General features: G+C 38.1%; 1 protein-coding gene and 1 long non-coding RNA gene across 2 annotated transcripts; one reads left to right on the plus strand and one right to left on the minus strand.

Moving 5' to 3' along the window:
• Positions 1-1,862: 1,862 nt before the first annotated feature.
• On the minus strand, positions 1,863-18,764 carry LOC121733094. The gene is made up of 4 exons (XR_006036499.1): positions 18,752-18,764; positions 18,397-18,398; positions 13,573-13,576; positions 1,863-1,942 (listed from the first exon to the last, which is right to left on the minus strand). It is a non-coding gene; the product is annotated as an uncharacterized LOC121733094 (long non-coding RNA).
• LOC121733092 (zinc finger protein 628) lies at positions 3,724-21,827 on the plus strand. The gene is made up of 17 exons (XM_042123239.1): positions 3,724-3,962; positions 4,423-4,538; positions 6,664-6,735; positions 7,296-7,468; positions 7,709-7,796; positions 12,405-12,615; positions 13,869-13,948; positions 14,455-14,673; positions 15,143-15,293; positions 15,795-15,939; positions 16,266-16,403; positions 16,876-16,952; positions 17,573-17,710; positions 18,140-18,247; positions 19,182-19,297; positions 19,621-19,863; positions 20,834-21,827. Exons 2-17 carry the CDS (start codon positions 4,494-4,496, stop codon positions 21,098-21,100), a joined length of 2,271 nt encoding a protein of 756 aa, XP_041979173.1. The 5' UTR covers positions 3,724-3,962; positions 4,423-4,493; the 3' UTR covers positions 21,101-21,827.
• Positions 21,828-27,220: the final 5,393 nt, after the last annotated feature.

Genomic DNA, 27,220 nt, shown 5'->3' on the forward strand with positions numbered 1-27,220 from the left:
TAATGTGTCACCCATATCATCTTAAAACCATTGACTTTTATAGGGTGGACTCGGCATAATGGTCTCTACCAAATCAAAATACTGTGGTCGGTCCGCCATTTTATATTCCGGTTCTCCGAGGTACATAAACTGTCAAAGTGTCGTATTATAGGGATGTCGAAATTGAAAGAATTTATCGATATATCGATTTGAAAAAATATCAATATCGGTCTCGATATATCGCGAAAAAAAATATCGATATATCAGTCAAATTTTTCGACCAATTTGCTTTTTTTTAAATTAATTTATAGTCCGTCAAAAAAAAGAAGAAATTAAAAAAAAATGTCCTTGGATCGGTATGTTTTTAAGTATATTTTTACTAATTTTTTTGTTTTTTACCGATCGATGGCTTGACTTCGTATGTGCTAATTTAGTTAATAATTAAACAATAAATAGGATTTGTGATAGAATAGAATATAACATGGCTTGATTTAAATACTTAAAACAAAATAAATTAAATATTTAAGGGAGCCCCAAAATAAATGTGATTTTTTTTTGCTATTTTTTGCTTGATATCAATAATGGCAAAAGGTAGGCACTTGAAATGTTCACAAAATACTTATTTGTATACATACTTTAATAATAGTAATAACTGATGGTAAAATTAAAATAAACTGTAAACCCTTCGTGCGCGAGTACAACTCGTATTTGTCCGATTTTTTGGTAATTTTTGCCCGATATCAATAATGGCAACTTAAATAATAAATAATAATTAATAAATTATATACGGTTTTTTTTTTGTATAGGAGCCTCCTTAATTTTAATAAAACTATTTAATTTATTTTAAGTTTATTTATTTATTTATAAACTTAAAATAAATTAAATAGTTTTATTAAAATTAAGGAGGCTCCTATACAAAAAAAAACCATATTTGCCTATTTTGTCTCTATGTAGAAAATAGGCAAATATGTATATGTATACATAGAGACAAAATAGGCAAAAATGTTTTTTTTATAGAATATTAAAAAAAACATTTTTTATTATCAATATAATATATAATATAACAGGACGCTCACTTATAACATCTTAGTTTATCGATATCCTCGACAAATATCAACCGAGTGTTCCATCACTATAGACCGCCATGTTTAGTTCTTGGCAATATGGCGCCAGTCACACTTTTTTGTAGTTATGTCACTTCCATCTGTTTCCTTATTCATTGCTTAAAACGCACAAACTATAGTGATGTCACACAGTCTGTCATTTGAACGTTTTCACACGAGTGTAAACTTCTTGCACACGAGCGACGATTTCTGCGACGACACCGTATTCACTTATGGCTGGTTTACACGTATTAAGTAGATAAGTAGTCACCAAGATTTTAACTTAAATGACTTTATACTTACTTAAGTAAATTTGAACTTTCTACTTGCTACAAAATTTTATATTTACATGCAAATAATAACTTAAAATTAAGTTCGATAAGCAATTTGTACGTGTAAACCAGCCATTACTTCTTAAAAATATTTAAATGTCATTCTATTGTTGGGGTCCTAAGCTGATAGTTAAGCTTATTATAAAACGTAGTCATAATATAATATTATTTATGTATAGTATAAACACCTGCCAGTACCTCACTACGCCCATGTAAAATATTAATTATTACCATATTATAATACTAGGTATGATGTAAATGTAATATGGCGGCGTAATGCTCGCCAGAAAACCACTATGCAGTTTGGCAGGCTGTTAGATTATGATTAATTATTTATTTAACAATTTTTCAATAAATAATGTATTTATATATTATCTGTAGACACAAAACGTGACGACATAGCGAATTGTCGTCTCAAAATCGTGTGTCGTGCGGTGCCGTATGAAACGGTACATAGAAATGTATGGCGCCCGGAGTCGTCACCGCATTTTGTCGTGTCGTATCGTGTCTCGTGTGAAAACGCTCTTACTGACATTTGTTTTGACATTTATATTGTCTATGGTTCATATTTGACAGTCCAATTTTTTCTACATACTTCAAATGGTTATAAATGCTCTTTTTCTATAATATATTACCTGACTAGTGATTGGACAGTACTAGTCATTGGACAGAGCACAAAAACACTATAGTGCGTCACCCATAGAATTAGAACGTTAGAAAAGGCATTCCATACAATCATCAGCGCGAAATTGTGTCACCCTCGAAATGAGTGAGCTCACTCATCTGAGAGCAGTGTGCCTTAGGACGCGGTAACAGCCGGACGTGTTTAATTTATTGATTACCGCATTGTTTTTCGCTACATTTCGTCGTGTGCCTTCCGACAGTGCAGTAACAACACGAGGAACACAAATAAAGCCAAAGGTATAACATTTCACACGTTATTACTAAGATTTTATTAATATTTAAATTATTGTCCTTCAATTTATGATATTACTGTAAGAAGGACGACAATATTTTCTCGATTCGACTAAAGCGTAAAATGAGCGAAAGAGAAAGTAATATATGCTATTACTGTAAAACAAAAAAGGGCGACAATATTTTTTCGATACATATTTTGCATGTTTTTGTGCTACAGTTTTGACGGCATACGTCGTATCTAAGCATTGACTTTTATAAGTAGACTCGGCATAATGGTCTCTACCAAATCAAAATACTGTGGCCGGTGCGCCATTTTATGTTCCGGTTCTCCGAGGTACATAAACTGTCAAAGTGTCGTATTATAGGGATGTCGAAATTGAAAGAAAATATCGATATATCGATACATCGATAACTGAAAAAATATCAATATCGGTCTCGATATATCGCGAAAAAAATAGGCACTTGAAATGTTCACAAAATACTCAGTTGTATTACTTGTATACATACTTTAATAATAATAATAATAATAATTGATGGTAAAATTAAAATAAACTGTAATCACTTCGTGCGCGAGTATAACTAGTATTTGTCCGATTTTTTTAAATTTTTGCCCGATATCAATAATGGCAACTTAAATAATAATTAATAAACTTAAAATAAATTAAATAGTTTTATTAAAATTAAGGAGGCTCCTATATTAAAAAAAACCATATTTGCCTATTTTGTCTCTATGTACTATAATACATAGAGACAAAATAGGCAAAAATGTTATTTTTTTATATAATATAAAAAAATCATTTTGGATATCAATATAATATATAATATAACAGGACGCTCACTTATAACATGTTAGTTTATCGATGTCCTCGACAAATATCAACCGAGTGTCCCATCACTATAGACCGCCATGTTTAGTTCTTGGCAATATCGTATCGCTGTCTCTTTCTTCGCCTAAGATAAGACGAAAATTCAATTTTTTCCAGATTGTTCGAAAAAATAAATTGTAAATGTAAATAATCAAGGTATTTATTGCAATCAAGACATGTGGTACCTAAGAGATTCCATGTGTTTTGTTTTTTTGAGTCATAATTGGTACATTTTCAAAACGCGCACGACGTAATTTTCAATTTATTTAGGTAAGACAAGACGCGGCACGTTCGTGACTGCGCTCGATGCAGACTAAACAACAGACGGCCCAATTGGGCCGTATTTGAATCTTCACAACGAGCGCGGTAGTAACATATCTGCTTTGAGTTTTTCATCATTGTCACCTAGCACATTTTTATCTCGAATTAATAAAGTTCTCTTACGTACCTTTTTTATTGCCTTTGATGTTAGATATGTGAAAACAAAAAAAAAAATTGAATACCATAGACAAAGATAAGAAAAAAGTGAAATAAGTTTCATTCGCGTTTTATCAAATGAATTTACTGAAATATGATATTTTAGAGTAAAAACACGTAAAAATGTACTATATGCCATCAACCAGAAGCATTTAATTTGTGAAAACTAAAAACTTAACCTCCTCCAAAGGTTTCAGATTTTATTTTCGTCCATGTTGAACTATTGATAAGTTCTTTGATTGCGTCATGTAAGTGCAAAGATAGAAGCTTTACCTCATCTACAGGTGGTAAGTAGAAATAATTCTTCTTATATATAAATAAAATTTTAAAGGATAACCTACATTTTTGTGGTTAACGATTTGTTTATATGGCTAGCTAACCTTTTGTTTGACAAGAGATTTAACCTATTCGAAAATGTCTTGACACCATTTTTGTTCTTGTTTCACTCATATAATCTTGTGACAAACATTTATTCTGCTTTTATGTAATCGAATTGCGATATCCAAACTGTAATTATGAATCTTTATGTTAATTTATTAAAAAATATATTTCTATACAGTAAAAGGTTATGTTGATGTTTTGATTTAGAAGATGCTAGGAGTTGTATCTGTATCTTATTTCCTAAGTTCACAGATTTGTATCGAATCCATAGTGAGTAGTTGAAAAGTAATTGAGTGTATGTGGCACATCCCAAACTACATTTTAAGTGTAAGAAATAAATTTTCATATATTTTTACATACATACAGGCTAATCAGTAACATTCAAGAAAATATTGTATCAGGGAATGTGGCCTTAAATCAGCAAGAACATCCTCAAAATGGAAGGAGAAGATTTTAAATTGCAATGGGAGGAGGATGAGAAGGTATTCATAATTTTTATAATATTTTTATTTATGTTAATCCTTCAATTGTGGAAAAACCAGACACAATAGCTTATCTATTATTATCACAGCCGCATGTGGCCGCTTGGGAGTTAAGCATTAATTTGTTCACAAAAAAAGGAAGAAACCATTGTTTATTAGGCTACAAAATTAAACTGATATTCCATAACGTCGTGTTTTTCAACCTTTTGGTTGTGACCCCCTGGGGATTGTTGATGGAATGCTTCTGGTTGATCGGCTTTCTGTCGGGGTTGACAAGAGGTTGAGAGAAATATTTCAGTACAAAAGAAAACAATATAGATAAAAAACATTGATATTATATTAACTAGGAAAAAAAATTCATCTATACTTATTACTTACTAGCTGTTGCCCGCGACTACGTCCACGTGGACTTCAGTTTATAGCGCACAATGTCAACAAAATTGGTGTCAAAAGCTTTTATAAAAAAACCCTGGTACCCCTTAAATCAATACAGCTGTGCAGTGTGCACACAATAAGTATTTCATATTTTTATATTAAACTTTATATTTTATGCCAAATTTTAAAGCTTATTTAGCCTTCCAATTACACAACTTTACCCATAAACTATTTGTCATTGATAGATTTAAGGTTACGTCACTGCACAGATAAAGTACTGAGTTATTTAATACCGTAGAATAAATATAACAATCGAAAAAATCGAATCCCATCTATTATGAATTGTTGGAACTAACTTAATTTGAACAAATTTACGCATTTTCACCCCCTTACAACCCTTTTTTCCAGTAAAAAAGTAGCCTATGTCCTTTCTCAGGCTTTAGACTATCTGTATACAAAATTTCATTACAATTGGTTCGGAAGTTTTGGTGTTTGGCGTGAAAGCGAGACTGACAGACAGACAGACAGACAGACAGACAGACAGAGATACTTTCGCATTTATAATATTAGTATAGATTATGTGCACACTGCACAGCTGTTTTTGGGTATTTTGATTAATTAAGGGCCGCGCTACACCGGAATTGCGCTGCCATGCGAGGCGAGCACTTTCAGCGCTGCCATTCCGGCGTAGCGCGGCCCTAAGAGGGGTACCACTTACCAGGGTTTTAAAAAGTTTTTAAATTTGACACAAATTTTGTTGACACCGCGCGCTATAAACTAAAGTCCACGCAGACGATGTCGTGGGCAACAGCTAGTTATGAATAAAAACAATATTATATAGTAAAGTAGGTATGATTAGTTCTGTTACAATAATAAAGTAAAAATAAAACGCCATCTGTTTTCATATATTAGAATTAAAATGTTGATTGCATTGATATATTTTCTGGATGGAATATAGGCCAACACGGTACACTCGAACTCCTTTATTTTAGAGCGCCTTCTGTTGTCAACAACAAAAACATACTTACTAATAAGTATGATTAGTTCTATGTTACAATAAAGTAAAAAATAAAACGCCATCTGTTGAATCGTATTAGAACTAAAATGTTCATTGCATCGATATATTTCTGGATTTTTTATAATATTATACATAAAATAAGATTTTTCAAATTTTATTTTAATACACATCCAAGATCCAGGAACATTGAAAACTTTTTGTTCCGCCTGCGGGACTCGAACCCAGGACCCCTGGGATGAGCGCTGGCCACGCGCAATGCGAATTCATTTTCATCGATATTTTCATGGAAATAAGATATTTTCCCACATCAAAATGTAGCCTATGTCCTTTCTCAGACTCTAGAATAACTGTATACAAAATTTCATTGCAATCGGTTCAGTAGTTTTGGCGTGAAAGCAAGACAGACAGACAGAGATACTTTCGCATTTATAATATTAGTATGGATTAAAAAAATTTTTTCAGGGGTCGCAAAATAATTTTTCATACCAAGGGGGTAGCATCATCAAAAAGGTTGAAAAATTTATTATCATCATCTGCTGCATCTCAAACCTAAACAGGGATAGACATTTTTATGTTATCAAATCTCGTCTTATCAAAATAAAGCTACTCAAAAAAAATTAGCTTGATAGTAATAAAAAAAATGTTCTAGGGAACCCTGACTATAAGCTCTTCAATCTTAAAATGCACACAGTTTTGTATGAAATGAACACTAATAGTGGTTTAAATTTTCAGCCTAACATGGTAGTGACTGAAGAAGTGATATGTGGTTTGGAGACTGTACAAAATGTCTCCTATACAAATATGGTATGGATTTTCTTGTTACTTTTATTTTCATATTAAAGTAACATTTAATTACCTGATTGAGCAATCCTAACATGTTTTTAGGGTTCCGTACCCATAGGGTAAAAACGGGACCCTATTACTAAGACTTCGATGTCTGTCCGTCTGTCTCCAGGCTGTAACTCAAGAACGGAAATAGCTAGAGAGTCAAAATTTTCACAGATTATGTGTTTCTATTGCGGCTATTACAACAAATACTAAAAACCAAATAAATTAAATAATTAAGGGAGGCTCCCATACAACAAGCATTTCTTGCTCGGTATCAATGATGATTGATGAAATGATGACAACAGGTAGCCTGACCTTGAAATGTTCACAAAATACTCAGTTTTATTTATACTTATATAATAAAATTTAAATAAAATTATTTAATAATTAAGTTGGGCTCCCGTACGAAAAACACATTTTTTCCTATTTTTGCTCTATAGTGGTACCTTCGTGAGAGAGTCCCACTCGCACTTAACCAATTTTTTTTAACTCAATTTATACAACTAAAGAGGTTTCTATAGTGCAATTTTTTTTAGACTGCCGAAGAATTAATGGCGCACCCTCATCAGACTGCTGCAGAGAATTTAATGTATTTATCCCAAGATGTAGTCTACACGGACAATGCACATTTAGTTGAAGACCCCAGTGTAGAGTGCGTTACGGAGGAGGTCATAACAGATGATTGGGTCCTTACTGGAGGCCAAGACAGGTATCTTTTAACTAGATAAATCAAACTTTGGAATCAAACAATTAATATGAAAAAAAAATACATAACATTACATAACATTATGAGCAAAACATAGAAATTAGAGACATTATTAATTTGAGTTGATTTGCTCCATAAAATGTTTTCTCAAATGCAACAGTTGTTTATGCTGGCTTTTTAATATTTCTTATGTTAAAGTTACAGTGTTGTGAAATGAATACAAGGCAATATGATTGTTTACAGGGTGGAAGTTCCTTTAGAACAGTTGACTAACCCTGTGTCAGATGTGAAGATAGAAAATGATATTGATGTGCCACTACCTACGGATCAGGTAACATTATACTGAGTGGTGACATTATGTGATAAATTTTACCAGTGCTGGTTTTAGCAATACCAGCGCCCTGGGCGAGATTCCCTCGGCGCCTTTTGTTTGCCTGTGGTGCCCCTTTTTATCCGGCGCCCTGGGCGGTCGCCTAGCGTCTATGTCCTTTTGCAGGCTTTAGACTACCTGTGTACTTAATTTAATTACAATTGGTTCAGTAGTTGTGAAAGCGAGACAGACAGACAGAGATACTTTCGCATTTATAATATTAGTATAAATTTGATTGAAGGCGCGCGACATTAGCCCTAGACGGTCAATAATAATACGCAATATGTGATATAGCGCAATAAAATTGCTCGTCTAGCGGCTCGTTTAAATACAACTAGAGATCGCCCAATGGTCGAAATTCGACCTTAGTTTCAATGACATTAGGACTTTTATTTATTTATTTACTAACCCATTTGCTGATACAATAGTTAGGTAGATATGACATTCTTGTGCTTATTATCACTGCACTTTTGTATGTTTTAGGTATCAGCGTGTCCTGATGACACATAGGTCTCCCCTAGATGCTTCCACTTCTCCCTATCCTGGGTTAGTCTTTGCCAGAGGTGGCCTGCAACTCTTCTGAAGTCATCAGACCATCTTTTCCTTGGTCTACCTCGTTTTCTTTTTGTGTCGTTTCGAGGTACCCATAATGTCGTTAATTCTGTCCATTTTTCCGAACTGTCTCTGAGTATATGCCCTGCCCAACTCCATTTTAGTTTTTTGCTCTTTCTTATAGCATCCTCTAGTTTTGTTATTTCTCTTATGTCTATAGCTCTCTTCTTGTCTCTAATTGAGTATCCAAGCATGCTCCTTTCCATGCTTCTCTGGCATGTGACAATCTTTTGTTATTGTTTTTGGGTGAGGGCCCAAGTTTGGCACCCATAAGTTAGTATTGGAAGGATGCAGATGTTGAATACTTTCCGTTTTGTTGCCATGGTGTAGTGTTTGCTTTTGAATATCTCTTTCAGCGACCAGTATCTGTTCCAGGAGTTTGTTACTCGTCGTTCAATTTCTTGATCTGATTGGTCAAAGAAAGAGATCAGTTGGCCTAGGTATATATATATATATATATATATATATATATATATATATATATATATATATATATGAATTGACATATTCAATGTGTTCACCATCCACCATTAAAAGTTGTTTTATGTCATGGCCTTAGTCTTTAGTTTATTTATTGTCAACCCCAGTTTTTTGCTTTCTTTAGCTATATTTTGAAGCATGTGTTGAAGTGTGCAGTTAATGTTTGCTAACAGCGGCGAATCTCAGGTAGTTCAGAAGTTTTCCGTTTATGTTGATGCCAATGTTTTCTCTCCAATCTCCAATTTAATCTCCTGAATACCTCTTCTAATACCGCCGAAAAGATCTTTGGCGAGAGTGGGTCCCCTTGCCGAACTCCCTTTTGGATCGGGAATGGTTCGCCAAGGTTTTCTAGTTTGACCTGTGCTGTGCTGTTTGTGTAGATGTTTCTTATGATCCTTATGTATTTATTTGGGATGCCTTGGTTTTTTAGTGCCTGCCATATTTGGGAGTGATCCAATGAGTCAAAAGCTTTGTTGTAATCCACAAAACCTAGGTAGAGGGGGTACCCATATTCTTGTGCTTTTTCTATGACCTGTTTGATAGCATGCATGTGGTCCGTTGTGGAGTAAGATGATCGAAAACCTGCTTGTTCGATGGGTTGCTCTTCGTCTAGTCTCTTTGTGATCCTATGTAAAATCATCCTTGCGAATATTTTATAGAGATTTGACATCAAGGTTATTGGGCGATAGTTGTTTATGTCGCTTATATCTCCCTTTTTGTGAATTAGGATAATGATGCTATTTGTCCATTGCGTAGGTATTATTTCTGTGGCAAGTATTGTATTATATAGGGATGTCAGGGTGTCAACTGTTTGTGATATAGTTGCTTTTATCTGCTCATTTGTGATATTGTCTGGTCCTGGGGCTTTGTCGTTTTTCTGGGTTTTAACAGCGTTGATGACTTCGCTTTTTAGGAAAGGAGGAATATTTTCCTCATCTTGGTCCTGTGCTATGTTCAGTGGGAGTGTTGGTAGGTCATCTCTGGAGTATAACTTCTGGTAGAAGTCTGTTGCTATTTGCAGTATGGATTTTCTATTTGTTTCATGGAGTCTGTTATTTTTTAATTTTGGTATCCATTCTTTTGTTTCTTTGAGTTCCTTTAGTGCTTTTCGAATCCCACCAGTTTTTGAGATGTGATGGTTTATTTTTTCGGTTCTTTTAATGTTTCTCTCTTTCTTTATCTGTTTACTTATTTCTTTACTTAATTCTGTTATTTTTTTAGCAACATCTTTGTCCGTTCTATTAGTGAAAAGTTCTCTTCTCTCTTCAATCTTTATCTTAACTGCTTGGCTAAGCGTCTCTCTTGGGGTCCTTGTTCGTGGTGTCTCTTTGTACAATTTGTTCACCTCTAAATCATAAAGTTTTTGTATTTCTAGTTCTTTATTCGTTAGATTTAGTGGGCGGCTACTGGTTTTCTTTACAAATAGTGTTTTTATTTTTAGTGGTGCTAAGGGTTTCGGTAAGTATTCTGTAAAATTTGTCTTTTGATTTTTCGTCAGAGGTTTCAGGTGCATATATCTGAATGATAGACCATTGTCCAGGGAGACCCATATTCAGGATGGCAATTCTTTAGTTTATTCCTTGGAATTCGTCAATATATTTCTTTAGATGTTTTTTGACCATGAATCCGACTCCGTTATGACCTTTGGTTTCACCTTTGTGGTAGAATATATAATTATCATGTTCGATGATTTTTTCTCCTTCTCTTCGGACCTCACTAAGACCTAGTATGTCCCATTTTATATGGGTTAGTGCCTCTTCTATTTCTTTGAGTTTTTCGTCAGTTCTTAAGGTCAAAGTATTCAGCGTTGCAATATACATTAAGTTGTCTTTACGTTTTTCTTTTGTAGGGATATAGTTTTTAGGGTTCTTTATGTAATATTTATCTAGGGGGTATTGGTCCAACTCCTCCGCGGTGACCAGCCGGGTTGGGGAGTAATTGATTGTCTTGCCGCAATCAATCGGCTTCTTACATAATGTTTTGGTTACTTTAGTGGTAATTGATAATGAATGTTTATTACATATTGTTTTATTTTCACTTATACTTGTACAGATAGCGTCAGTTGTGGTGTTTCCGGAGGCAATTTTGAGTTGTTGTGTTTTGCTACTGTTGGTCTGTGGTGCTTTTGTGACGAAAAATATGGAAGTTTTTATTTATTTTGTTTGGTGCGCTTGCATCTGTTTCTTTGTGTCTTGTTTCAGAGTCTTTTGGTGAGTTTGTCGGTGACCTCTTTCTTTTCGTGTCCATGTTTTCTTTTCCATTTTGTCTATTAACTTCTCCATATTTTGTGCTATGTTCTTTTGATCTCTTTTCTGATGTGTTCTCTTTGATAATAAGCTTATCATAGCGTATAAATGCATGATTTCCTTTCTTTAACTCTTCTTGTTGTTTGGTTTTGAGGTCTTTCCTAATTAACAGGATGTCTTTTCGAAGATCTTCTGTAGCATAAATTTCTGTAGAGATATGCTTGTTATTCTTCAATATTTCGTTTCTTCTCCACGCAAGCGTCAGTTTCACGAGTATAGGTCTTGCCTTATTGTTTCCTTTCTTCCCTAGTCTGCGTGTTTCGCTTACTTCCCGTTTGTCGAATTCCTCTATACCGGCTTTTTTCCCCGTCTCGTTTAGGTTTAGAAGCACAGATTGCATAAGCCTACTATCGTCTTCGGTTTCTTGCACCCCATGCAATATAATGTTGTTTTTTCTTATTTCCCTTTCGAGGAAACGGACTTTGCCTTGAAGTGTGGTTACTTTTTCGTTTAGTTTTGAGTTATCGTCCGTCAGTGGCTTCAGACATTAGGACTACTACGCTTAATTTGTAAAAAAATATTGACTTTATCATATTTTTTTTCAACTCTCGTCTCTGGGACTCAGCTGATCTCAGACTGGCCGTGTAAGCATTGTCTAATAGTATATTAGATTCAATAAAAAAAAAACTATAATCCATTTTCAATTTGTCAACTTGTTGTCAACAGACTTCAACCATAAATAATTCGTATGTATAGGCTTGTCACTCAAAAATTTGTCATCTTTCCTATGTGTGTGTGTTGTAGTGTGTGTAATGTTTTATTTGTTAAAAAAAATTTATGATAAAAGAAGAATTTCAAAATAATATTAGCTCGATGCATTCCTTCACCATATAAACTATAACTGTGCAAAATTTCATGCACCTACGTTTCCCCATTTTTCGTAAAAAGGGTTACAAAGTTTTTCGTTCGCGTATTAATCTTGTCTAACAAGCTCGTTTACAAAGACCTTGGAATGAGCATGGTTAAGGAAGAGATCACAAAACACAGCAAAACCTATCAAGAAAGAATAGCCAAACACACCAACGCACTGGCATCAAGACTTGCTGGCACAGGAAGTGTCACTCACTCCAGATTGAGAAGACATAGTGTACCAACACTAAACCTTAGATTAGGCCAATAACTACAAAATCGATCCATCCATATTATGATAATTGATTTCGCACTCTGACAGGACGAGTACACGGCTATGCGTCCGTGGCCGTGCGACTTCTGTTCCCGTCGGTTCCGGAAGAAGGCGGCGCTGATGAACCACATGGTAGCTCACCAGAGCGACCGGCCGCACGCGTGCAACCTGTGCGGCGTGCGGTACGTGCGCAAACCCGACCTCATGGCCCACCTCAAGGTGCACGCTTACCAGCCCGACAACATGACCTTTGCGGAAGGTGAGCTTGGATCGACACAAACAATGAGGGTGTTTGAAATTCTTTTTGCCACCAGGTGCCGCTATGTAGCCTTAGGCCAGGCGCGCACTAGCGGCCAGGTCGCGGCGGCCATCGAAAGTATGGTGTGGCCGCTGACCGCCGTGCGGCCAGGTGCGCGTGGTCTATGGCGGTTTTATACTAAGGTATCTATCTCGATGGCCGTCGTGACCTGGCCGCTAGTGCGCGCCCGGGCTTAGGGATGCTACTATGCGATAATACAGCTATATTGTGACATATGTCAAACTGCTGTCATATGTCACAATATAGCTGTCTGCGCTGCATAGCAGCAGTTGCAGCACCGGGTGGCAAATAGAATTTCAAACACCCTCATTGAACGAAGATCGGCAGGGTGATTATGTACTCTAGCGACAGCATATTCAGATAATTTTCAAGATACAATATCTCCCTGACGAGGGCGAAAAAGGGACCTCAGTTTGGTTGTTTCCCTTTTTTTTTGCGTTGGGGAAATGCGTTTACGCATCCCCGGCAGTCTGGGGAGGGGTACCGGGGTCTGTAGGACTCCCTGGGGGCGGAGGGCCGCGCCCGGGCATACACACTAAAACCCCAACGGTGTTCCTGCTCTTCCGCTTAAGGCAGAGCCACGGGATACGCGGAATACACAAACGCGACCCTGCCAGCGGATGCCCCTAAAGGCTTCAGTGTATGGCTGTTAGGCCCACACTGTCACTACGACGCGATGCGCGGAACTCGGCCGACACCGCGTCTCGGTGATGTTGAGCGACGGTGACGGGTGTCCCCACGCCGTCACCTCGAGCTCCCCAGCTAAGTTGGGACGTCGGGGCCATGTCTGACCCTTTGCCTACGCCTTGGCCTCCTACGACGGTCGAGTGACTCCGCCTCGCGCCTACGCTCCGACTCCTCTTTCGCTGACATCATCTCCTCGGCAAATGTCGCGACGGCTCTCCAGGAAGTTTGGTTGTATACCTAATAAAAATTCGACCCTTATTGCTATTTGCTACATAACTAAGCACGAAAACATTACGGAAATGATATAGCAATTTTCCATGTGTAAGCGAAAGATACAAGTAGCATTAGTAACTTGCTGTTTAATATTACTAGATTATAAATTTGCCACATCGTGGTAATATAGCTTATTAGTGCCTGAGCAGTGCTTGTAAGGCCTAAAAAATTATCATCCTTTGTATTCTTTAAATATTGTTTGTGCCGTTATTGAAGTTATATATTTATTTCAGATGCTGTTATAGATAATTCGTTACTAAAACCAAGGAAAAAACGTGGACGCCGGAAAAAAGCCCCTCAACCACCACCAGAGGTAAATTAATGTTCCAACGTATACATTGTTTGTAGTATAAATTTAATGTTACAGCACTATTTGTGAAGTAACATACTAATTTATAATTATGTATGGCATGCTTGTGATATCCAAGCTTCATTTGAAATGTCTTTGTATGAAATATTGTGTTTTGTTTTAAATTCTGTCCGTCTTCTGGTATATTGGAAATGTCACATGTCAGCCAAGGAAATCGGATTCTAAATACGCTGCGTAAATAAACAACATTCTTTGCAAATAAATGATGATGATTCATTTATTTGCAAAGAATGTTGAATGATTATGAATAATTTTATTAGTAAGGGGGCTAACATACCAACGAAGAAATTGATTCATATGCAGTTGACCTACGTCATTTGGTTGAGTTATATCAATTCAATATTTAAGTCATGATCTGTCGGTTGGGTTTGACATAACGCCACCAACTTACGTAGGTCCGCCAACTACCTATTAATCAACTTTTCTGATAGTACATATAAAATGTGCAGGACGACAGCTGGGAGAACATGACATCAGCTCGCACGCAGCAGTGGTCGCGGCGCGCGCGCACCCCGCCGAAACCGCCGCCGCAGCCGTCGCCGTCACCGTCACCGCCGCCGCCGTTGCCGTCACCGTCACCGCCGCCCGCTGATCCCGCGCGCCCCTTCGTCTGCCGCCAATGCGGCGTCGGCTTCGCGAGAGAGAAGGCTCTGCAGAGTCACTCGAGGGTATAATAGTTAATTTATCAACTTAATATTATGTCATGTCTCGGTGGACCTTGATATGATTCCAGTTAAGAGCCGTAAGCGAGAAAATACTAGCTATCAGAGAAGTTTATTCTTAGGCCAGGCGCGCACTAGCGGCCTGGTCGCGGCGGCCATCAAAAGTATGGTCGGGCGCGCGTGGTCTATGGCGGTTTCATACTAAGGTATCTATCTCGATGGCCGCTGTGGTTTGGCCGCTAGTGCGCACCCGGGCATAGGCAGATAGCAGACCCACTTAATTTGGTCGCATGATATCGGACCCAGCTCACAAATCACGACTTACATTGTATTGATATAACTTGACCAGTTGACATAGGTCCGTCAACTGCCTATAAATCAATTTCTTCGATCTACATACGTATACAAAACAGACGCCACTTGTATACTGAGGTCTGCGACTCCTTAACTTACTAATTTAACCATTATTCCATAGATCCACGGCGGCGACTCGCCCATAGAGTGCAGCGTGTGCGGCGAGTTGTGCTGGTCGCGCGACGCTCTGCGCTCGCATACGCGCGCGCGGCACCCCGACATGCCCGCACGCACAGACCCGCCACCGCAGGACTTTGGAGACACAGACTCCGGTTAGTGTCTTTAATTAACATCAACCAATCTGGGCGCCTGTTAAAATTATGGAATTTATAGTCTGTCAAAAAAAGTGAAGAAATTAAAAAGTGGCAACATCGTAGTGTCATCCCTTTTTTCTTAGATTGATTTGAAAGGGATGACCACTACGATGTTGCCACTTTTTAATTTCTTCACTTTTTTGACAGACTATACTACATGATTTTTTACTACAGGATTTTTATGGTCTTCATTGTGACGTTTAAAATTTTTAAAAAGATGAAATGTCACATTTGACATACTTATAGCTTTTGAGTTGTATTTTTAAAGTTGAAACGTTAAAATGAAGACCGCGACTAGTGAAAGTTCGAAATAATTCTTTAAGTATTGTTGCACTTATCATTCTCTCAGGGAGCACTTTTCTTACCAATATTAAAACTCCGCGAGTGCTTAAACTATAAACGATATTCGAGTAAACTCAAGAAACCGTCCTCAATTAATTGACATTCCAACTGTTACAGACGACGACATAGAGTATCAAATGTCGCCGGTCGCCGCGGCAGAGAGTCGCGACAACGTGCGCGGCCCCGAGCTGTTTTGCGGCGAGTGCGGCGTCGCGTTTCAGCGAGCCGACCTGCTGCGACGACACGTTGCTGCTGCACACAGGTACTAATATTTAGGGGGTTTTTGTTTATATATATGTTTTGTAGCAACTATGAAATTTATTCCCAAGACTTATGCCAAAACCAAAGTATTCGAAAGTTGTGTTTTGATGATAATATGATGAACATACATAAACTGAAATGTATACATAATACATATAACATCACTGTTGTATAATTTTAAAGTGCCAACAGCGTATATTGACTATTTAATAAATGTATGTGCATTTACGCAACCACACATGTTTGTAGTTAAAGCCGTGCTAGGAATATTTTTAGAAATTTTGTTAGACTAGTACGCAGTTATATCGTAATTATTATTAAACGCAGTTATAAGCGGCAGCAACACGACAGCAGCGGCACGTGGGAGCAGCACACGTGCGAGGTGTGCGGCGAGGCGTGCGGTGACGCTCTCACACTGCTCGCGCACGCCGAGCGGCACGCCGAGCGCCCGCGAGCCGCGAACAGGTAGCCCCCCAACACACTGCACTACAAAACTATCAAAATATCTGTGCACTAGGCTGGTATGAAGTAACAGCCGCGCCGCAATGACGTCATCAAATCAGGTGGCCGATATTTTTACCGGGTTGTAAATTAACATATTATACACGTGCGAGGAGCGGAGACGCGGCCATTATATAGCTTGTCAAGAAAGTGAAGAAATCAAAAAGTGGCAACATCGTAGTGTCATCCCTTTTAAATCAATCCAAGAAAAAAGGGATGTCACTACTTCACTTTTTTGACAGACTAAACACACATTTGATCACATCTCGACAGTAGAAGAAATCTTAAAGTTTCAATCCCGCGCCTACGCGTATACGTGCAAGGTACGTACGTACAGGCGATCATTATACGGACACACATTTTCACACGGTGATAAAATATCACATCACGACAATAGAAGAGAAGTGTTATCTATAATAGTTATTCTTTGTTGCAGGCTAAAAAAAATGTCGCGAGGGCGTCACGCGACGACTACAGCTTCCGGCGTCAGACAGTTTCCGTGTAAAGAATGCGGTAAGTTTTATTAGTATTATCATAGAGTAATAAATATACAAGAGTACAAACCAGCGTGATTGCAACAATATTTTGCACAATTAACTCTCCCGCAAGCAAGGACTTCTCAATACTATGGCTTAATTTAAACTGGTGCGAAACGGAAGCGTCTATTTCGCCTCACGACGTGGGAATTCGCTAGAATGCTCGAGCATTCCCGCGAATTCTCGCGTTATAAAGACATCCTATTGTTTCTTTTACTTGTCATAAGTCTGTATCTTTTACTTGACTACGAGTAGTTTGCGCCACTTCCCGCGGATTCCGCAGACAGCACCAGCGAGTTCTCGAGAATTCCGCGGAAGACGCGCGTCCAATTTTTTTTGGCTCTTATTTTAATTTGTATGTTGTACTGTTTATATAAAGTTCATGTACAATTTTGGTGCATAATGGCGCTTCCGTTCCACTCTGCGGCGCGGCGGTATAGTTTGAGCCTATCTCCATCTCTAGCAATCACAAAGTTCGGTGCTCATACTATCTCCGTTTCTCCCCCGCAAGCAGGGACTTTCTCAATACTATGTCCGTCTCTCCCCCGCAATCACAAAGTTCCAACGCCCAATATTATCTTCGTCTCTGTCCCGCAGGCAAGGTGTTCGGTTCGCGGTCGTCGCAACAGATCCACGTGCGCATCCACACGGGCGAGCGGCCGTACGCGTGCCGGTTCTGCTGGAAGGCGTTCGCGGACGGCGGCACGCTGCGGAAACACGAGCGTATACATACCGGTCAGTATAAAAAAAACATCTTTTTGATAAAAGACGACCCCATGCGTCTTTTGAAGGAGCGCTTGTCCACACAAATCATAAAAAACAAATTGCTCTTTCAGTGCTGCTACTTTCACATTAAACTCTTTATAAGGGTAAAGGGACATATACACACTCTAAGTATTATCACTTATTGCCGTACTCAGAGATTAATATTAATTATTACTAAACTGTAATTAAATTAAGATTTTGACGTAGGTCCCATAATCCATAATATATTATCTGTCAAACTCTTCGTTAAATTGAAGCTTAATTATCATTAAATGTCTCTAATGAGTGCGGCAGTTAGTTTTGTTACACCATATTATACACGATTATAACCAAACAAGTCTATAGTGCAGTGTATAATTATCTAATAGTGCAGTGTAGTAATACTGTATGTTATACCAGGTGAGAAGCCATACGCATGCGCCGTGTGCCCGCGCGCTTTCAACCAACGCGTTGTCTTGCGGGAACACGTACGCAGCCATCACTCCGCGCCCGACCGCCGCGCATACGGTAAATACAACGATATACCATCCATAGTCCATATACTACATTTAACGACACAGTATAGTCTAAGACGCAGCGCAGACGACAGACTATCCGTGACGCACTTTTTAGTCCGTGGAAATGGAACCTATGCAATTATATGCAGTAACGCACACGTCTGCGCTGCGCGTCGTGTACGTATGAGAGTGCTGCTGTCATGTATGTGATACATGACAGCAGCACTCTTTTTTTGACGTCCAGTCGGCACATGCCGCACGTTGACGATTTAATCTCATATAATTCATGTTCAATCATGCTTGTGTAAGTGTATATGTACACATATTTTTCACACAGATGAAAACCAATTTCGGTTTTCTTTTGACAGCTCGAGATTGTTGCTCTATTCCGCTAGGTATATTAACTTTATGGTTTGTCCTTGCCTTATCAAGCGCCTTTTCCAAAACGCAACAGACAACGACAAATTATTGTATAGCACAAGCTATTTATCACAGACTATAAAAATACAATCACACTATATTCAAAATGATGAAAGGTTCAAAAGTTAAAAAAATATAAAGATACCAGACCCAGGGGTTATAATTTTAACAACCGTATCAATATTCATTATTACATTCAATACAATAATTGAAAACAAACTGAAATGGGATTGGGCGGGTCATATTAGCCGTATGCATCCTGACCGCTGGGCAAAGATTGCCACAGTCTGGATACCTGACGAGGGACGACGCCGCCGCGGTCGACTTCGCAAAAGATGGCGCGATGAACTTGACACAAGCCAGGCTGGCCGACGGTGGCGATCGGGATGAATGGAAGGACTTGGGGGGAGGCCTTTGCCCAGCAGGGGGACAGCATAGGCTCTTAAATTTTTTTATTGAAAACTGTTTATTTTTACTAAATTACCTCTTGAATAAATTTGTATTTGTATATTTTATCACATCAGGTGGATATCAGTATTGTTGTTCGGTGTGCGGCAAGGCAATGAACACTAGTCAGGAGCTAGTTCAACATCTCATACAGCACTGCGACGAAAACACAGCCATGAAAAGACAGCCCCAGGTAACGCAATTTTTTGTTTGTCTAATTAAATTCCAGAATGGTAATTTTTGCTCATTCTTGATGTTTTTTTTTAAAGTATGTATTAGATGTTACTCCCAAGTCCGATTTTGTTAATCGCTCGGGAACCTTTTATTTTACCGGAATATAAAGTATCCTACGTCTTTTCCCTAGACTAAGAATGGTTTTTGATTAAAATTGGTGCAGCCGTTTAAGCGTGAAGAGGTATGACAGACATATTTTCGCATTTAAAATATTTGATAGCTCAAAGTATGAGTAAATCACGTGATTAAAAAATTATTGCTAATACAACGTTTAAATTTTAGAACGGGCCTAGAAAATACAAACGTCGACGGAAGCTGAAAACGGACGAGTCCCCGCCGCCGGCGCGGTGGCGAGCGCAGTCGGAGTCGCCGGCGCCGTCACCGCTCCGGCCGCCGTCACCGTCGCCGCCGCCGTCGCCGATACCGTCACCGTCACCGCCGCCGCGCCGCCGCCGCCGACGACGCGTGCCGCCGCCCCGACCCCGCATGATACATACCGAGGAGCCGCGACCGCGCACTAAACAGGTACAGTAAAATTATTTTACGACGCATTTGGTTATCTTCGTTTTCTATGGAAATGGCTGGTTTTATCAAGAGTAGAAAAAATATTGATATAAAGTGAGACTTTTATGCAAGTTTCTTGCGTGCGAAAAGCGAATTATAGATACATATAGGCTGCTGGCCCCCCCCCCCCCCCCCCTCGATACGCCCATGATAGCGATCGATTGCAATCGTATTGTTTTGGCTGATACGTGCTACAAAATTGCGATTTTGGAGCAATTATCGCCCAATAATTGCTATCGCATTGCTCTCGCAAGATACGTGATACGGCTGCCGGAGTGTCTGCAACGCGGGACGTTCTCGTCGGCAGAGCGGGAATAATCTACAGTTTCGCAGTTCGCATCGTAGTCGCGCAGGTGTGTACACCAGTTTCGCGTTGCAGACGCTCCCGTCCCGCGTCCCCCATTACTGACGGGTAGGTTTAGCCGAAGTCTTAAAATGCCAAAAATTGGATGTTTGAACTAATGATATTAAGGTCGGTATAAATAGTCAGTACTCAAGATGCATCTCGGTCTCAAGACGCGATTCGGCTCTATGATTGGTCCAAATTTTGACAGCCAATCACAGAGCCTGAACCATGTCTTGAGACCAAGATGCATCTTGAGTACTGACTATTTATACCGGCCCTAGATATGTTACAATTTGCAAAAACTTCCACAAGTTGCAGATATTTTTTCTAGGGAGGCAATTATTGACACAAAAAAAGTGTCTGTATTACTAGTAGTCCGCCCCGGCACCGCCCGTGGTACTTACATAGTACATACATAGCCTATAGCATTCGGGGACATCTTAGCTATACATTGATGAAAGAATTTTTGAAATCGGTCCTGCAGTTCCTGAGATTATCGTGTCAAACAAACAAACAAACTCTTCAGCTTTATAATATTAAGTATAGATAGTATAGACTATAGATTGTAATTTTATTTACGATCAGGTCCGCGGTCGGCGACCGCCGCGGCACCCAGCGGACGACCTGCTCGCTATCGGCCCTCATTCGCCGTCCCCACCACCGGCCGCGTCACCGTTGTCGTCGCCGGTGCGCGTCAAGACGCAGCAGTCGCCGTCACCGGTGCGCGTCAAGTCGCCGCTGCCGTCGCCGTCACCGTCACCGACGCTCGAGGGGCCGTTCAAGTGCGAGATGTGCTCGGAGGTTTTCCCGCGCCGAGACGCGCTGCTCCTCCACGTGCCCGTGCACATATGACAGCCGACACGCAAGTCGCAACGCAAACAAGCAAACTAAAGGTAATGGTGTCTTTGAGGGTTTTGAAATCGCTCTTCGAGGGTTTAAAAGTATTTGGAAAAGTTTGAAACTCATTTTAGTATAAAGGTTGTCGAATAAAAATTCGATACTTTATTGCCAGGCAGTGCATTGTGCCCTTGCTGCTAAAAATGATTAGACAGCGAATAACTATAAAGAGGTTGTTTTATATACCTGATTCCTGATTTTTTGACAGAGAAGTATGGAACAGCATTGTTAATTGGTAAATATTTTTTTTGCTAGCCAATCACAATCGCAAGTGAATAGATAAACTTCTATCAGGAAACTTTAGAAAGTTGGCATTAGTCTACCATGTCGAAAATATGTAACATGACCTGACAAATTTATAGTTATTTCCTGTGTAAATATGGTAATAATCGAAACATCCTAAAATGGTCCTTCATACCATGATGCACCTTGAATAAATATTTAATTGTGGGTTGCCAGGAAAACCATAAGCAGTAGATTAAATATTATTCCTACAAGATTGTTAATTGATTTTGCCTCACCTTACATGATTAATTTTTCTTAAGCTTTAAAATAATTTTCGATTATTGCTTCGCCCTTTAAACATTTAAAGCAACTTTCTCTTTTAGTTAAAGAATCTCCGTTTTTAAGCATCGGTACTAAAATACCCTTGTGTGCAAATAAAATGTCTAGTTCATGACTATAATACTAATAGTCCTTACTCCTTAGCTTTATTAGTGTAAATATGAACCCAAAGAATTAATGTTTCTTTTATCATAATTCAATTTAGCTATAGAAAGAAATGTAGTATCTGTGTATTTTCCAACAATTTAATTATTAAAAACAAATATTTTAAACACAAAAGTGTATTTATTGTTTTTAATTATTTAAGTATGTTTTTTTTAAATAATTTTTCTATAAGAAAGAAACAGTTCATTCGGTGTGTTGTATGGTATTGTAAATATTTAGACACTTTATAAAAATTATGTTGTTTAAATACATAATTGTTAAATATACATAATATTATAAAATAAAAGCATACAATATAATATATACAGATAAAAAATATACCATCAAGTTGAAAATATTGTGTTAGATAAGAAAAACCTGTATGCCCATTCTTCTTTTTCAATGCAAGTATGTACTTGGATGTAAATAATTATCAAATTATAATGTTTCTAAAAGTGATTAACTGTCTAGTACCTATCTTAAGTTTTGGATATACCTATGTGATGTGCAATTAGAAATGTTGTTATAAATATAACACTTTTTTGTAAATATTTTGGAAAAAAATTAATGTAAGTAATGAACTGTAAATTCCTGTATTATATCTAATTACTTTATGAGGCTGCTGTGTTGTATAAAGACCTATGTTACCTTTAACCTTTCTAGGATTCCGTGCCCAATGGGTAAAAACGGGACCCTATTACTAAGACTTCAATGTCTGTCTGTCCGTATGTCTGTCTCCAGACTATATCTCAAGAACGTTGATAGCTAGAGAGTTGAAATTTTCACAGATTAGGTATTTCTGTTGCCGCTATAGCAAAACAGTACTAAAAACAAAATAAATCAAATATTTAAGGGCGGCACCCATACAACAAACTTTTTTTTTTGGCATTTATTGCTCTATTTATATCAATAACGGCGGCTGGTAGGCACTTTATATTTTACAAAGGTCTTAAATATGTCTACTTCAATAATTAATAATAATAATAAAATAAAATAAAAATGTAAGGGGAGCTCCCATATAAAAACACAACTTTTTGCCTATTTTTGCTTTATGACGGTACGGAACCCTTCGTGCGCGAGTCCAACTCGCACTTGGCCGATTATTTCTTATATCCAACTTCTTGTTGGACATAAGAAAAAAAAGTTTTGATTCATGATAATATAAAGCTGGCCGCGCAGAGCTTCGCACTCTAGAAGTAAAACTGGGGCAATAGAATAGAACACTGTTGACTGTACATTCCCCTATAATGCTGAGTACTCACATACGGTTTTGCTCGATAGTTTTACTCCAAATCGAGCAATAACCACCGTGTGGACCGCACAACTCACAGCTCGAAGGCTCGCTTCGAGCCGGCCTCGATGGAATTAAATATGTCAAATATATCATTTCCTTCGATTCGGAGTAAAATTATCGAGCAAAACCGTATGTGAGTACTTAGCAATAATATTAATTGTCGAGTTATCTCTTATGTCGGCTGTACACTCTCGCCGAGACACAGCGAGGCGGCCCGAGTGCGAGAGTGTAAATGGGTGCGCTCGCCTCGTCTCGCATGTCTCGGACCCTCTCGATCCGGTGTCGGTATTTTGCGCCCGAGACAAAGGGTCTCGCAAGGAAAGCGAGCGCATTGCTGTACACTCTCGCGTTTTTCACTACTAGTCGTGCCGCTAGACAGTGCAGAACAGAAAAATAACAATTATAAACGTCATTATCAGTCATTATCTGTGAGAAATAAAATTAAATTTATGATTAAAGGTCTTTGGATTACCGTGATCGCTTTCGATGCATGGTGAATGGTGATCATCCACCATCAACGTTTTCGCCATTTTTTTTTATTTTTGTATTATTAATGTATATATATACCATACAAGTCGCATGCATCCCGACCGCTGGGCAAAGATCACCACAGAATGGGTACCAGATGATGGACGACGCCGCCGTGGCCGGCCTCGAAAAAGGTGGCGCGATGAGCTTGACAAATACGAGCCAGGTTGGCCTACGGCTGCGTTGGATCGACAGAACTGGAAGACTTTGGGGGAGGCCTTTGGCCAGCAGTGGGACAGCATAGGCTCTTAAAAAATATTATGTATAAATATTTGGCAAATATTTATAATACCTCATAGCACAGAGAGCTACGGCAGCTGCAAGAGAAGTGTTTTCGTCCATCTCATATAGAAAAATAATGGTCCATCTTCACTGAGTTCATAACTGCGATTGAACTAAGCGAGAATGTACATGATCGCACTCGGGCAAGGAGCTCTCGCACGAGACTCTCGCCCGAGAGCTCTCGGAGAGAGTGTACAGCCGACATAACACAAGTGTGCGGCCTACATACCGCAACTTGCATTATGTCCGTCTGGCATAAAATGTTGACACACAATAATCTAAAAATGTGTATTTTAATCACTGACCTCTATATTACTGGACAGACGATCGCTATCAAGAAAATGTTCCTATTTGAAAGTCGCCATATTGGCGCTGCTGATTGCTATGTGAAAGCAGTAGTGAGTGTACTTGGAACTACTATTTTGCAAATGGCGGTTGTAATTTTCTATGTAATTAGTTTACAGTACGCTCACCGCGGCGCTTCAAATCGGCACAAAAGGTAGCTGTCATTTTGTACGGCATAGCTAATGGGCTTATCCTGTCCAGTGTATGATAGAGGTCAGTGATTTTAATAGAAACCCTCATTTCTAATACACGTCATTGTTAATAATGTTATACACCGATAGCGAGTGTTGTAAAAAGTTGTGCATCACCTTTTAGTGCGTAACAGTGTTCAAACAAACCCATTTCATCACAAATAAATTGGCCTAGTAATACTTTAAAGTTTTGGACTGGATCCTAATTTGATCATAAATAGCTATTTTATCAAACACCAGTACAGTTTGTCTTTTACAACAAGTGTATGTATGATATTATTATTATTCTGTCTATGTATTAGGTGTTTTATTGATCGACTGATTACAACTTTAAAATGATGTAAAACTAGTTGGTGATGTATAATAATTGTAAATAAAATTTATGCTTAATTAATCTTTTGGTTTATTTTTCTGTTTATGCCAGACATCCGTCACTCGCTCAAGGCCGCGTTAACCAACCGCTCGGCCTACTGCCGGAAGTGCAAATGGCAAAGGGGCGCCGCACGTTCGACCGAGCGTTTCCCGTGCTTTCTTGTAAAATGTATTAAAAATAATTATGATGGATGGGTGTAAAACAAAAAGAAATGCCGTTATTGTTGCTATGATTTTTTATTTATATTATTATTCACTTCATTTTTTTTTAATATATAATATATCTATTATCTTATATATCTTATATCTTTAAACGAGCAATTCTTGTATATATAATCATTTTTAGAAAATGACTTTTTATTCGTGTGTTATCGATAAACTGAAAAATATGACTCTTCCTGACATCTATTGGCGAATAATAATACTATTTTGTGAGCAACTAGTTGCTTTAACGACACAACAACAGCTAAAGCTATTATAATCAATAAGTGTTTGCTATACCGAGCAAAGCTCGGTCATCCAGGTACTATGTTATAATACGTATATTATTCTTAATGGGCGAGCGAAGCCCCTATATTATAATTTATAACTAATCGGTGGAGACCTAGTATATCCCACAAGTCACAACCTGTACGTTTTTTGTGGCACACTTTACGGAAAAAACTATCACGCCTATTGATTTGTGCTCATAGTAATTTTTATTTATATGTATTTACATATCAATCAGTCAAGAGTCAAGACTTAAGGTGTAACGACGCGAGCCCTCACAAGGCTCGTATTAATTATTTATTTCGTTATTTTATTACATTATTTGAAAGTTAATTAATTTTGAATTACAAATCCTACTTCCTACTTCCTATCCTACTAATCCTACTAATATTATAAAGGCGAAAGTTTGTTTGGATGTATAGATGTATGGATGTGTGGATGTATGGATGTTTGTTACTCTTTCACGCAAAAACTACTGAACGGATTTTAATGAATCTTTACAATAATATAGCTTATACAAATAACACATAGGCTACAATTTTAACCGACTTTCAAAATGGGGTAGGTGTTATGCTCGTTTTCTTATGTTCAACGATTACTCCGCCGTTTGTTAACCGATTTTCAAAATTTATCTTTTGGTATATAGGGTATCATCCCAATTTGGTATTATATTCACAAAAGTGGTGATCTAATGAAGGATCCATAAGAAAGAACTCAGAATTTATAGGGAAACATGTGGTGACTTCGGTTTCGTGAAAAGTATTCTAAGCATATGCTACCAACAAGTAAGATTTTGCACCGAGGTATACCTGGTATACCGTGGTTCGGAAGGTGCTGAGAGAACTCCTGATTCTTTATAGATACAAGTTTGGGAGTTTCGGCGTTGTTTTAAAAACGGAAAGCATATGCTACTATGCAAATTACATTCATCATCATCATCATCATCACTACCATATTATACCATGCATCGTCCCATGGTTATGACTTATGAGCCTATAACGACCCTGTTATTGGTACTTTGCTTTTAAATAGAGACTCGAGTTTGTCAAGCGATAATTAAAAAAAAATCTATACCTACCTAATATTATAAACCTGAAGAGTATGTTTGCTTGAACGCGTTAATCTCAGGAACTACAGGTCCGATTTAAAAACTTATTTCAGTGTTAGATAGCTCATTTATCGAGTAAGACTATAGCTTAAATATTATCACGCTAAGACTAATACGACCGAAGAAACTCAGGAAAATGTGGGAAAAACGAAGGAATTATAAGAAATTGCCAACTACTGGAGCAATTTTTATGGCAATATTAAGCACAGATATAGAGTAGACCAAGTGAAGGGAGTAGGGACATAAGCTATTTTTATGGGAAAATGTACGGTTTCTGTAAAATTCCTTATTTACGCGGGCGAAGCCGCGCGGGATATCTAGTTAATAAAATAATTTATTAAAACTCGCAGTATCAGGAGCGCTTAAATAACACATGAATAGGTGCAAAAATCGGTGTTTCATGTTTTCGTTAAATTTTTTCGACCTATCCACTAGGCACTAAGGGCCTGTTTCACAGATTAAGGATAGTATACCCCATGGCCTGTTTAGCCACTTTATAACGTGCCGAAAAGGCTATTCACAACTTTTTTAACGGATTCTCCATAATTTATCTGTCAAGTTAATTGGTGGAGACTGAGAGCCTATTCGTCACTTATCAGAAAGTGGTGAAACAGGCCCTAATTCTAAGATTTTCCTTGTGACTATCCCCAATATTTGTGAATTAGTGGTTCATAGGTCAAACCACATGGACACAGGGCTACATGGACAGGTCACAACTCACAGAACATATTATTTGCTAAGGATCGCTCTATACTCAA

This window comes from Aricia agestis, chromosome 13, assembly GCF_905147365.1.
Source record: "Aricia agestis chromosome 13, ilAriAges1.1, whole genome shotgun sequence".
NCBI classification, from domain to species: Eukaryota; Metazoa; Arthropoda; class Insecta; order Lepidoptera; family Lycaenidae; genus Aricia; species Aricia agestis.

Bases quoted from the DNA above. Each gene is read 5' to 3' on its own strand.
- LOC121733092 (XM_042123239.1), top strand. From the start codon at position 4,494: ATGGAAGGAGAAGATTTTAAATTGCAATGGGAGGAGGATGAGAAG. The intron at 16,404-16,875 runs GTAGCCCCCCAA...TCTTTGTTGCAG, and splicing joins CGCCCGCGAGCCGCGAACAG to GCTAAAAAAAATGTCGCGAG. The intron at 19,864-20,833 runs GTACAGTAAAAT...ATTTACGATCAG, and splicing joins CGCGACCGCGCACTAAACAG to GTCCGCGGTCGGCGACCGCC.